This window comes from Sinohyriopsis cumingii, chromosome 7, assembly GCF_028554795.1.
Source record: "Sinohyriopsis cumingii isolate HCF-2022 chromosome 7, ASM2855479v2, whole genome shotgun sequence".
Taxonomy (NCBI): Eukaryota; Metazoa; Mollusca; class Bivalvia; order Unionida; family Unionidae; genus Sinohyriopsis; species Sinohyriopsis cumingii.
This window is the reverse complement of record NC_142967.1, coordinates 91,688,552-91,702,189: the sequence shown is the minus strand read 5'-3', so window position 1 is coordinate 91,702,189 and position 13,638 is coordinate 91,688,552. Positions and strand designations below refer to the sequence as shown.

At 33.2% G+C, this 13,638-nt stretch overlaps 1 protein-coding gene across 1 annotated transcript in view; it reads left to right on the top strand.

Annotated features, from left to right (window-relative positions):
- Positions 1 to 13,638, top strand: part of LOC149795709 (lymphocyte antigen 75-like) — a 61,785-nt gene that overhangs the window by 34,128 nt on the left and 14,019 nt on the right. Inside the window, exons 8-10 of the mRNA XM_089964125.1 lie at positions 603 to 760; positions 5,781 to 5,899; positions 11,513 to 11,640. Of these exons, the coding sequence (XP_089820251.1) occupies positions 603 to 760; positions 5,781 to 5,899; positions 11,513 to 11,640 (405 nt within the window). The remainder of the gene's footprint in view (positions 1 to 602; positions 761 to 5,780; positions 5,900 to 11,512; positions 11,641 to 13,638) is intronic.

Sequence of the window (13,638 nt, the reverse complement as noted above, 5' to 3'; positions counted from 1 at the left end):
TCAAATGCACATATCAATGGTTAGTATGGTACAAGAGTCAGGACAGTCTGATCTTGAATCAGCAGTGCATATCCTGGATATATGAAACTGACCAAAAGCCCATAATGACCAGCAGGCCAGGTAACTCTGAACCTAAAGGGAATTAACTGGTCCATTTTTATAAAATGCATTGTCATTGACCTGGTGCATATAAACTACAAAGGGAAATTAGTAATTAGAATGAACTGGTACATTATGGACCGGATGTATATGAAATAGAAAAGTAAGTTAGTTATAAGACAAAAATTATTTATAAAGTATAAAGGAAAACATCAGTCTGAGCTTTAAACTCGAAGAAAAAAGTAATACTGCATGATTACGAAATATAACAACAGTGATATATTGTCATTTAGCGACCAGTCACCAGTTAGACAAAATACCACACGACATAATGACCTTGGTATACTTATACACACTTGGTAGCTCAGAAAAAGTAAAGTTTGCCCTGGAGATCGTTGTTATTCATGAACCTAATTTGTTCTGAATTAAACTGGCCCTGACCTTGAAGTCGGCATACCTTTAGGTCACAATGCCTCAGCGTGCTTTGTATACCTGTATTTAAGCATCGGACTATATGAACTTGGGCTGTGGTATGTGGAACAGAGCCGGCAGGAAATGTTACGAATTCTACCAAGGTCCCCAGTCTGCTTGGGCCGATGCGAGGAAAAGATGTCAGTCCATTGGTGGCGATCTATTAAAAGTGACAAGCAAGGATGAAAAGGTAATCTTAGTCATAAAAGCTGTTAAAATACATTAGAGTTTGCTCTTTGGAGATTTAAAAAAATTAATTGCTTGCACTGTTGAAGGAAAGATTAAATAAAAAGTTACTTAGAATGTTTTGCAATTTAAATCATGCCAGTGTTTCAAACTTAAAGCTACACATTAGTTTTATTTAGATGAAAAAGGCACAAGCATGTATTAGATCTCCCACCTGACATACTGATAAGCTTTAATGCTACACGTCAACATCCTGTTTTGCTAAGGTCAAAGACGTATATTTTTATTTTAGCATTTCAGTTTGCGCAAGTCTGGTAGATTATGATTCTGTAGAATCGGTTATGTAAATGCACACTAACAAGACATTGCACAGCTTAGTTCTCCAATCATTTCAGTAGGTTTGACATAGTTAATTGCTGCTACAAAAGTTAATTGCTGCTACAAGAGCTCCTGAGCTGCATTGGAAATGTGAATTCAAATTTATGCAGTCATTTTAGCAGCCAATGCTCAACTGGCCGGTTTATTTATGTGCTAAAAGGCGACTAGTCATAAAACGTGACGTCATTATACCTGGAAAATACTAAAATATGTTGGAAAAAACAGCTGTGAAGTTTCTTGGAAGTGCGTCTTTTTTAGACAACTTATTCTTACCGAAATTTCCGGATCTGAGTGAGCTCTGATTCAGTAACGTTTAGCAACGCCATATATTTTAGTGATAACGTCGAGAGTGAACAACAGTAGGTCAAAGCTGGACGTTTACAGTTAAGGCGTCTTCAGATATCACCCAACATGCCTTGTTTATAGACCTAATTGATATTATAGGGTTAATCAACATAGTTAATTAACATGCACAGTTTCAAAAGACCTTAATGACATGATACTTCCTGAAAATTTTTAGCATATCTTTTGGTAGAGCCTAATTAAGTGCTGGTCAGCACCGTTGCTACAAAACACATGTAAACGCATGTATGCAGGAACGATTCTCTGTCAAATGGGATACAATTTGTTCATGAGTTCGTTTATTTGCTTAAATTACTTAAATTTACATACCCTCACGATACCTAAGGATGGGGCTAGCATATAGCAACATTGTGTTTATCCATTCGTACAGCCATCCCGCCCCCTCACGAAAGGTCACATATTTTGTTTCCGCTCAGTTATTTCTGTAGGACGTCTTAGATTTGAATCAAATTTCGTACGAGATAATGAACAAAAGTAAAGTTTGATGTTCGCCGTTTTCTGGAAACATTCTACAAAGTTATGACCCCTATTTTAATTAGAATTTCACCCTTCAATTTCGGTTTAAAACCTCTTTGGAAGGACAATGGTTTCAAATCAGCTTCGGCATGAGGCTTTGTATTAAAGAGATCTAGGTCAAGTTTTATTGTTGCTGGTTTCCTCACAAAATTTCATGGACTTATGGCCCCTGTTTGACATGGATCTTTGCCCTTTAATTGCATCATAGTAGCTGAGGCATCTGTGGCGTATGAAAAACTTCTAGTCCTCTTTAAAGTGAATGTGGTCACATTCGAGATTGTGGGAGCGGTGATGGGATAGGATTCACCTCGTTTTTCTAAAATTAAAAGGCCTTGATATAAGGGTGCTTATTTCATTAACATTTTTCTAGCGGTTTTCATTTTCTTGAAGTTGATAACAAGTACGGTACAACTGTATGGGGTGATTGATAAGCATGCATTATTAGTATTCAAAAGCTTTGTTCACAAATTTGCAATGCGTTGTTTAGACGTCCGCCATTAGGCGGAGCGTCTTATGTTTTGTCGTGGTCCGACTGACCATTTATCCGTCCGTCTATCCGTTTTTGTTTCCATATAAGAGATATCGTTCAATAGCGTGTACCTTGCTTCCACTTAGGGTACGTAACCAAAAATATTTTTGGATTTCAAAGTCAAAGGTCAATTTAACCGTGACTCAAGAAGAAAATAGTATCTGCAAAACTGAATAAGAACGAATACCTTGTTTTGGGGTCTAAAGGTTCAAGGTTTAGATTGCCGTGAATCAAATAAACAAATAATGGTTTCCACATATAAACTATAGTTATTTACCTTGACTAAACTTTGTGGATGGCTTGCACGTTTATAAAAGGGAAACCTTTTATTTTGGGATTAGATTGTAAAGTCCGTAAAATAAGTTAATTTCATGCTATACAATTGGTCAAGACGTTTAGAATGGTTTACTGCTAGAAACAAAAACTACAGGAAGCACGCCGTAATTTAAAAAAAAACAAACAAATATCCATCTATTTTCCCCATGTATTTTTCTCATTATTTACAATCATGTCAAGACTGAATGTTGTGCGGAATTTAAGCACAAGGGAAATTTCACTAATCTGGTTTGAGATTATGTTGTGTGTTACAATAATATGGACGAGTATTTGCCAGATTTCTCCTAGTTCTACTTATTTTACTTCCGGTAATTTTCGCAGTGAATGACTTTCTGTGGAAAACAATCGGCGATGGCCCTATTTTGTCTCCGTGAAAGTATATTACTTGCGACACGTTTGTTAATGATTTAGTACATACATTCTCTTTGTTTTGTTCAGTATGGATTCTTGGCGGAGTTGGAAACTGTGAATATTGGGTTTCAGACTAATTAAGCACATACATGTATATACTTAGCTTGATAGACAATAATCAAATAAAGCTTGAATTAGGATCTTACCCACGTCTCATCTACCCAACAAAAGCTTAATATAACCGCGAAGTAGCAAGTAATGCATGGGTGGAATACGCCTACCTGATGACAACGTTCCAATATTGGTGAAATACGCCTTCTTGATGACAACGTTCCAATATGGATGAAATACACCTTCTTAATGACAATGTTCCAATATGGGTGAAATACGCCTTCTTGATGACAACGTTCCAATATGGGTGAAATACGCCTTCTTGATGACAATGTTCTAATATGGGTGAAATACGTCTTCTTGATGACAACGTTCCAATATGGATGAAGTACGCCTTCTTGATGACAACGTTCCAATATGGGTGAAATACGCCTTCTTGATGACAATGTTCCAATATGGGTGAAATACGTCTTCTTGATGACAACGTTCCAATATGGATGAAATACGCCTTCTTGATGACAACGTTCCAATATGGATGAAATAAGCTACTAGACGACACTGTATCAATAAAGTCTGAAAAAAGTTCAATTTATGACAATGTTCCAATAAAGTATTCTTCGCAAAGAATACGACATAAGAAAAGAACTACTTTTAAATTTGGGATATACATAATGTTTGTAGCTTTCTTCATTTTGTCCACAGACAGATTTATTATTCGGTCGGCTTGGAAGAAAGTAACACTTAAATCTGACACTTCCTAAATGATGAATATAACATATATGAAGTATTAATTACAAGAACTTATTACTTTTTCGAGTGTGTATATTTATCGACCAATATTTGTTTCATCGCGCCTAAATATTAGTGACAGAGTTATCAAATGGATGTACACCAAATGCTTTAACAAAATTGTAATGAACACGGATAATGAATACTACAGAGAAAAACACTTTTGACTATTGTACCATTGTTAGACCAGTTATCCTTATGACCATTGAAACACTGTTTCAATACATATAGCCTTATCAGTTACATTAGATATCCTTATGACTATTGGGACACTATAACACTAAATATCTTTATGACTCTTGGAACACTGTAACACTAGATATCCTTATGACTATTGGAATACTATAACACTATATATCCTTATGAATATTGGACTACTATAACACTAGATATCCTTATGACTATTGGAACACTATACACTAGATATCCTTCTGACTATTTGACTATTATAAAGCTAGATATCTTTATGACTCTTGGAACACTATAACACTAGATATACTTGTTACTATTGGAATACTATAAAACTCGATATCTTTATGACTCTTGGAACACTATAACACCAGATATCCTTACAACCATTGGTACCATTTTTATGGTACTCCTTTTACTATCTGTATGCCATTTTGATGTTGGTTGGGTTTTAGGCTTTAAGAGCATTTCGAGAACGTGATGGGATATATCATGCAATGGAAACGGAAGTTAAATGCCTTTCCCAAGAACAAACTAGGCAACCGATCATCTGCTAACTTACTACTGGAATATTTTAGTTTTTACTCTATCTATACCTATGACGACTGGAACAATGCGTTTATTACTTTTAGTATCCTTGTAACTATTAGAACACTTTATTTATTCTTCAACATTTTATTACTATTCTTGTTATGCATATAACCAACTTAACGTTTTATTACTATTCATTTTGTACATACGATCAGTTCAACATTTATTACTATTCTTGCTATACATACTACCAGTTCAACGTTTTATTACTATTCTTACCATACATACGACCAGTTCAACATTTATTACTATTCTTGCTATACATACGACCAGTTCAATATTTTACTACTATTCTTGCTATACATTAGACCAGTTCACCATTTATTACTATTCTTGCTATACATACGACCAGTTTAACATTTATTACTATTCTTGCTATACATACGACCAGTTCATATATTTATGACCATTGGAACATTTAATTTGTTAGTCTAGCATTAAATTCTTGCTATACGTATGACTACTGGAACATTTTAAAATTACCATTGAAGCATTAATTTATTGCTCTAGCTGTACATATGACAATTTGCATATTTTCTTGAATACCCTAGCTATCACTATGACAACTGGAATATTTTCGTGATTACTCTAGTTGTCACTATGACAACTGGAAAATTTTCTTGATTATCCTAGCTATCACTATGATAACTGGAATATATATATATATATATATATATATATATATATATATATATATATATATATATATATATATATATATATATGCATGCTCTAGCTATTCTTAATACTATTGAAATATGTATTTATTACTGCAGTTGACGATATGACTATTACTATTATATATACAGTGTAACGCTGTCCAAAACACACTCGATTTCAAATCATTATTGATTGAATGCATTATTCAAAGTACTGGATAACCAGCCAAATGATGACGCGCCGGCGAAAGTTCTGGACAGGATTGAATGATATTGCTTCCGAAGGCAACTACGTTTGGTCAGACGGAGCACCATCGCAGCCACAGTTCATGTGAGTTTTCTATAATTAATCAGATTAATTAGAATATATGATACTATCAATGACTATTTCATGAACCGCAAAGACACTTTTATCAACTTCAAAAGCATGCTACACACAAAATCAAGTATATGATGTTGTTTTATAAAAAGTCGTAAAATTTGTAACATATTTTTAAACTTTCATATAACATCGTATATAATGGATTCTTAAATATCTTATAAACTTAACCAGATGAAATGTTATTTTTCGTGTATCCTCGTAATGTAGGAGATGTCATATTAAATATATGTCTTATGTATCACAATATTTATTATCTGTCTTATACATGTTGAATATCTAATAAATCAAGTGAGTTATCCAATTTGAGAATAAATATAACCTGGCATATTCCCTATGTAATGGGCATATATAATGAATGCTAAATCTGGGATAGTCTCGTTTTTAGAAGGGCAATTGGAAAGTGTTGTCGTATCAAACAAAATTACCCCCCCTCCCGTCTCTCTATCTCCTAAAGTAATTAGGATTCATTAGATATTCATTCAAAGTTGTCGAGCAAAGGCACATTGAATGTGCAATATAAAAATGGATGGTGCGCGTTATTCTCGTACATTTGAAGTTGATCATTTATGCTGTAATGAGAAATCCACATAGAAAGTACGAGAGACATTTTCAAAGGTCAATCCCAGCACTTCGATCTATACTAAACTTCATTCTTTAGTTTATATTCTTTTCCATAACACCTGTATCAATGACTGTTCATAAAGTTATAATTAAACAAAAATACAAAACCTTAGTAATAAGCATTTATTTTGGTTAAAATTACACCGTTTGACACACAATACAAGAAGTTATTAATTTATAACAGCAGAAAGGAACTACTTTTCTATTTGAGCACCCTTCTTGTGTGCTTTGACAATTTAAGTAAAAAATAGTTTAAATAAATTTTTGTTTATATTTCTTGTTATTCTTTATTATTTTGATAGTTATTTGCAATTATAAGATTTTAGCTTCATATTTTATAACATTCATGAAGCTTGTAAATCAATTACACACTATGCATGAACGTACTGTGCATCGCTACGACCGTTCATGGAGTGTGCAATGGATTTTTACTGTCATGATCCGGTTGAATAAAAAAGTTAAATTAATACGTATTGATTTTTCACAATGAAAAGCTTTCACAAAAGAATTTTTCATGAAGAAATTTCTTTTGATGAGACCCCTCTCTTATTGAATAAATAAAAAAAAATTAAATGTAGTCTATTTCTTTTTCGTGAAATTCACAGTTGTTTTATTAAAGATTGAGCTTTTCACGAAAAAGATTTCTTTAAAAATTTACATCAACAAATGAAATAACATTATTCGATAAAAAAGATCTTTTTAAAAAAAACGAAAGCCACCTTTATATAAAAAGTTATGGCTTGAGTGGATATGTAAAAGACAACTCTGCGGGAAGAAAGTGAAATTTTTATGAAGTTTAACGACAAAGATTTAAAAAAATTAAAGAAGTGAATTTTTATTGAAAATTGTGTAATAATCATGAAGAACGTAACGTGTAATGATCATGAAGTATGTAACACATAATGATCACAAAGAATGTAATGTAAAATGATCATGAAGAATGTTACTTGCAATGATCATGAAGAATATAACGTGTAATGTTCATTAAGAATGTAACATAAAATGATCAAGAATGTAACGTAAAATGATCATGAAAACTGTAACGCGTAATGATCATTAGGAATGTAATGTGTGATGATCATGATGAACGTGACGTGTAATGATCTTGAAGACTGTAACGTGTAATGATAATGAAAACTGTAACGTGTAATGAGAATGAAGACTGTAACGTGTAATGACCATGAAGACTGTAACGCGTAATGATAATTAAGAATGTAATGTTTGATTATCAAGATTGTGACGTGTAATGATCGTGAAGAATGTAGCGTGTAATTATCATTGAAGAATGTAGCTTTCTGTACAAAAAAATGTCTTTACACGTCGATGCAAGCATTTTACGAAAGAAATTACAAATTTCACCAAAAAGGTACTTTTTGGTGGAAAAATGTAATTTTCATGAAGAATGTAACATTTTAAGAAACTAAATCTGCCACTACACGTCGATGTAACGTTTCCTTTCGCTTACAAAGAAGTTACTTTTTATATTAAAAAAATACAGTCTTCGTGAAAAGTGTCACGATGAAAGATAGAATCTTCGTGAAGATTGGCGATATTTTTCGTGAAGAAAGGGCTCATCAAAACAAGTCATTTTCATTAAAATCGCATCAGTTTATTTACTTGTTAGGTCTATAATATTTATGAGATAAGCATGTGTAAAAAAAATAATTCTCTGTATATATGAGAATATATTGACAAATACAACTTATGTTTTTTATTAAATAATGCTGGAAACATGAATGTGACAGTATACATACCGAAGCTCTTAGACTTTCGTTCAAATGTGTGATAGCCTATGGCATTATAGAAAATTGCCCTAATCCAGTCAAGCTGTCACTAATCAACCTTTTCGTCTACTCATGCAAAAGAAAATGGGGGGGGGGGAGGGGTGAAAAGAGTACTAGAACTTTAACGTAGCACAAACATACACATGGGTTTTCTATACACATTCTTCATTAGATTAGATTAGATTAGGATTAGATTAGGATTAAAATTACGATTAGATAAGATCAGATTGGATTGGGTTAGGTTCGATTCTATTCGAATTGATTGGGTTAGATTATTTTATATAAGATGGCCACTTTGTTGTTTACGCTGATAAGCTCTGTTTTGTCTTTATGCATATTGCACTTTTACAACACTAGGAAAAAATTTGATTATTCAGGTTGCTCAGTGTTTGTATAAATCAGCATGTAAATTGAACTACATTTCAAGAATTACATTACCACGGCAGATACCTTTAAATACGAGTTCTAATAGGTACAACAATATAAATACGAGAAGTAGAAAGGTTGAAATTTGAGGTTTTAGGTTAGATGGATGTTTCAATTTTTTGTATTTGGTTACGTTCCTATCTTTTGTTACGAGAAATTTACAAGTGGTATATAGTAGTAATATTGGATGTCCAAGGGTACTATACGAAATAACTTTATGCCATAGGTTTACATTTGGCAACACATTGGGGCACTATCGGAAAACCTATGTTAAAATGTCTGTAGGTTTAACATACGTAAAGGACTCTGGGGCACTAGAGACAATTTTAGCTAAAAATGTGCCTAGAATTAATATTGTTGGTTCATTGAGGGTACATTGTTAGAAGTGGCTGACCTCAGATTGTACTACATAGTGGCATTGTTAGAGTTGAACTTAAAATGGATCATTCTGGGTATATGTGGGAGACACTCTGGGGCAGTACTGGAATGGTATTGTTACACTTTTTAGTTGCAGTCCGTTTCCATGTTGAAAAGTTATAGGGTGTAACTGAAAGGGTTATGAGAACGTTTTTAGCTACCATTTGTACCGATATCAAAAAGAATTTGACGTTTATGACGTTTGCAAATTTACTGTGTATAAAAAGAACGATCGCATCTTCTACAGTATAGATTTTGTAGCCATTGAAATCTAAATGCTATAAAAAAAAAGCTGATTAGTTTGAAAATGATCAGTAGACATTGCTGTAAATGGACAGTTTAGAAGAGCACATCCTGAATTCCCACCCCACCCCCCAGCTGATAGACTGATAGAATGCACTTACAACTACTCTGTACAGGATCAAGTGAAATGCATAAAACAAGGATTTAAATTTTTCTTGGCTTTCTCCATATATATATATATATATATATATATATATATATATATATATATATATATATATATATATATATATATATATATATATATATCAAGGACATTGAGCTCTAGAATAACAATAACGTTAGAGAAAAGGAAACACTAAGACAGGAGAAAAGAAATTGAAAAAATTAAGTTAATATAGATGTAAACAATGTCGAAAAAAAGGACAATGGTCTTAAGAGTGTCTCAAGAAATAAGAAAACAAGGAGAATGGAAGTTCTTCAAAAGCAGAATGAACGAAAGAAGAACCCTTTAGGACACACGATACTAAGTCATATTAGCATTACTTTTAATCTAGGCCACATTTGTTGACATATTTTTTATTCCCCGCAAAAGTTCGGTACGTCTGCGTAATTTTAGCACTACTTTTCGTGTAGACCAATTTGTACGTTTACGTATTTTTCCGAATATTTTTCATTCGCCGCTAAGCAGCGATACAGTTTCGGAATTTTAATACTGCTTTTGGTCTAGGCCAAATTGTTTAGGTCTCACTGGACAGTTTATCTGGTGAATTTTCATCCGACTATGACCAATTACAGAAAAATGAGAATAATTTTACACTGAAGACACAAATAAAAACAAACTAATGATTTTTGTAGAAAGCATACATGTGAGATTTTGACTGCAGTAATCAGATTAATTCCTGATGCAACTGGTGGTTTTTATACTGAACCAACACTGCCACCAACCCCTAAATTTTACATTCATTTTTGACAAGAAATAGCTATTTTGAATATTTTTCTGTGACAAGGCAGCTAAAAGAATTAGTATGTGCCTTATGCATGAATAAAGTTCACTAGTACTATAACAAATTAGCATACTTTTCATCACCCCTCAACCATCTAGATTTTTAGATATTTACCTCTGTAGCAGACACACATAAATACGTAAGCCAAGTCGACAGCTCATTTGCAGCCCAAGTTACGCATTTGATCTCCAATGCAAATCTAACTGTGACAGGCAGTCACCAACAAGCCAACCTATTTCCAAGCCTAACTCAAAGTAAATCTGAACCACATTATAGATTTAGCTTATGTGTGAATTTATAAATGCTAGGCTTGTGATAATTAGGTTCATGCCTTCTGCCTTAAAAATTAGGGTGCGTCAAAATACGAAACTATCTAGTGAGACCTTTTTTTTCAGGGTTTTTCGGTCTCCGTTAAGCCCCCGGTACAGTATAAGAATTTAAGTTCTATCATTAGTCTTGGCCATTTTAATCTAATCTCTCATCTAACTACTAATATAAAGTCTATCTCAATTTCGGAACTATCGTGCTACTTTTTGTCCGTTTTAATTTTATGATGAACTGGTTCCTTTGATTAAAGCGTGTCAAATACTATGTGTACAGTTTAAGGTCAACCACCTTTTCACAATATAATAATGTAGCCTCATATGAAGTCAACCACGACTTAAATGCAATGATGGACCCTTAGTGATAGACCTATGGACATTTTTAGTGTAGGTTATCCCGTAGTAACCCAGAATGTCACTACGTGTAAACCTACAATATAATGTTAATTCCCGTAGTGCCCAAGAGCGTATCATGTAGGTTAAACATACTAATCATGGGAATTACCACGTGGTATTTATCGTCTGCCTATAAGTATCCCAAAATTATTAATACACGTAAAAGGACAAATCCTAGGGCAGCAGATCTTCCAGTAAGAAAAAAAAACTGTAAAATCGTAAAGATTGTTAAAATGTCTTGCTAAGAGCTCACTTAAAAATAAAATATAAGCAAACTCAGTTCTTAAAATCCCATCGATATGATGAAACGGTACGTACTTTGAGATAATTTTGTTTATATTGCAGCATATGGAATCAAGAACCAAACGACTACTCTGGACAGGAGGACTGTGGGGTGATCTATAGTAATGGAGGCTATAACGATGCCGACTGCAGAATGAAAGCAGCTTTCATATGTGAACTCGTAGCACAAGGTATTTAAAGTTCAACATTAAGTAGACAAGGAATGTCACACCAAAAATAGTCACAAACTGAACGATGATAGAACGGCGGGACTATCTTATTTGGTCTTTCTTTATTGTATTCTGCGCTTACTTCCTTATATATATATATATATATATATATATATATATATATATATATATATATATATATATATATATAATTCTGTCTGGCATTTCTGCGCACGTAAGGATTCCGTCTCCAATATTGAAGCATACGCTTAACAAATTCGACCGATTGACGAAACTAAAATATTGCAATCCTTACCATTTGAAAAGAGGTAATTGTCACCAGAATATTCTGTTCAAAATAAAATTAATTTTTGGACACACGGGATACCACCCCCGTGATTTCATGACTCGCAATATGTCGGCCTATTCTGCGCACAGCTTTGAAAAGATTTAATGTTTATCCATATATTGTTTTGTACCGTTTCTGTCAGCAGTAATTGGGTCAGGTTTATAGCTAGTTTTACAATAAATGGCAAGAGATATTAAGCAAGCTAAACCGATCTTGTAAAAAATTAGTAAAGTTCAACATTTTATTAAAACAATAAGCTATTATGCGGAAGAGAAAAACTAATTAATAGGATGTAATGTGTTTACAACGTCTTGCTTATGGGGGAAAATTACTAAAGAATTTAGAAACAGACTACTTTCTTGAGAATCCCGTTCTAGCGGCAAGTTGACACGTTGGGTAGCAGACGATGTTGTACGTGTGGGACAACTTCTTGCAAAATTGGAAATTTGGATTGAGATGCAGAATGTTTTAAAGTATACAGTTCCATCTTTTATATTATGTATTTATTTGTATGATTCTAACAGATACATAGTAAATAGGATTTTCCGCGTTAAAGGTTCAAGAAGGTCATGGAGTGGGTCTGCATGTTGACGTTTAGAAATCACATTTTCATATGCATTTCGAGTCAAAATGTGGGATATTTTGGTACACTTTATGAATATCACTTTTCTTAATAAAAGTACGATATTTCGCTCTTGATACAAAATGGATTTTTGACACAAAATTACACGTGAGCCAATGTTTACAGAAATGACGTATCGTTATCGATGCGCAGACAGAATTGGCCGACGTAGTGGGGTGTGTATATATATATATATATATATATATATATATATATATATATATATATATATATATATATATATCACTAAATGAGATGTTTTTTTAAGATAAAGATAAGAGAGGTATATTATATTATGATGACCTAGTATGAAAACTCTGTGCTCGTCTAGTTCCCAAAAAGCCGTACAACGCTCGAACTTGACAAACGTGACTATTCCTACGATAGGGACAATTGTACTCAGTCATTCTACATTCATCCTTTCAATAATGTATATTAATTCATGGAAACAGAATCAAATTGCATCTGAAGTTTAATTCTAAATATGGAATGTATTTCATAATCAGTGGGTGCTACTAGTATTTCAAACAGGAAGTCTCATCCTTCTAGGCGTGTTAGACCAGGGCTCTAGACACTACGTCAATGCATTAAGGAAATTTATTTTATAACGCGCTGTTTATACTTCTTCACGTGTCAATATACTAATCGAAGATTATGTGTAAAGCCAAATAGTTCGTATGATTCTAAAAATAACATTTATCTCATTATTTATCAACAATAGGGAAAATAATATATGAGACAAACAAGCCGCAAACTTTGAGACATTTTTACGAGACGCGGACTGCACATAAATCAGAAAGTAAAAACATCAGTTTCCGGCCAATATCAACATTATATGTCATTTTTTAAATGATTGCTTTGTCCTTCCTATTAAATCGGTGAAAAGCATATAATAACCAATATACATGGAAAATAATTGGATGAAAAAGATGCAGACGATAACACCTTTTGGTCTTAATTTACAAAAAGAAATGGAGAAAATTCTCCCTTTCATCATTACCTACAACATAAAGAAACAGCTCAAGTAGCTAAACTGTTTGGAGACGGC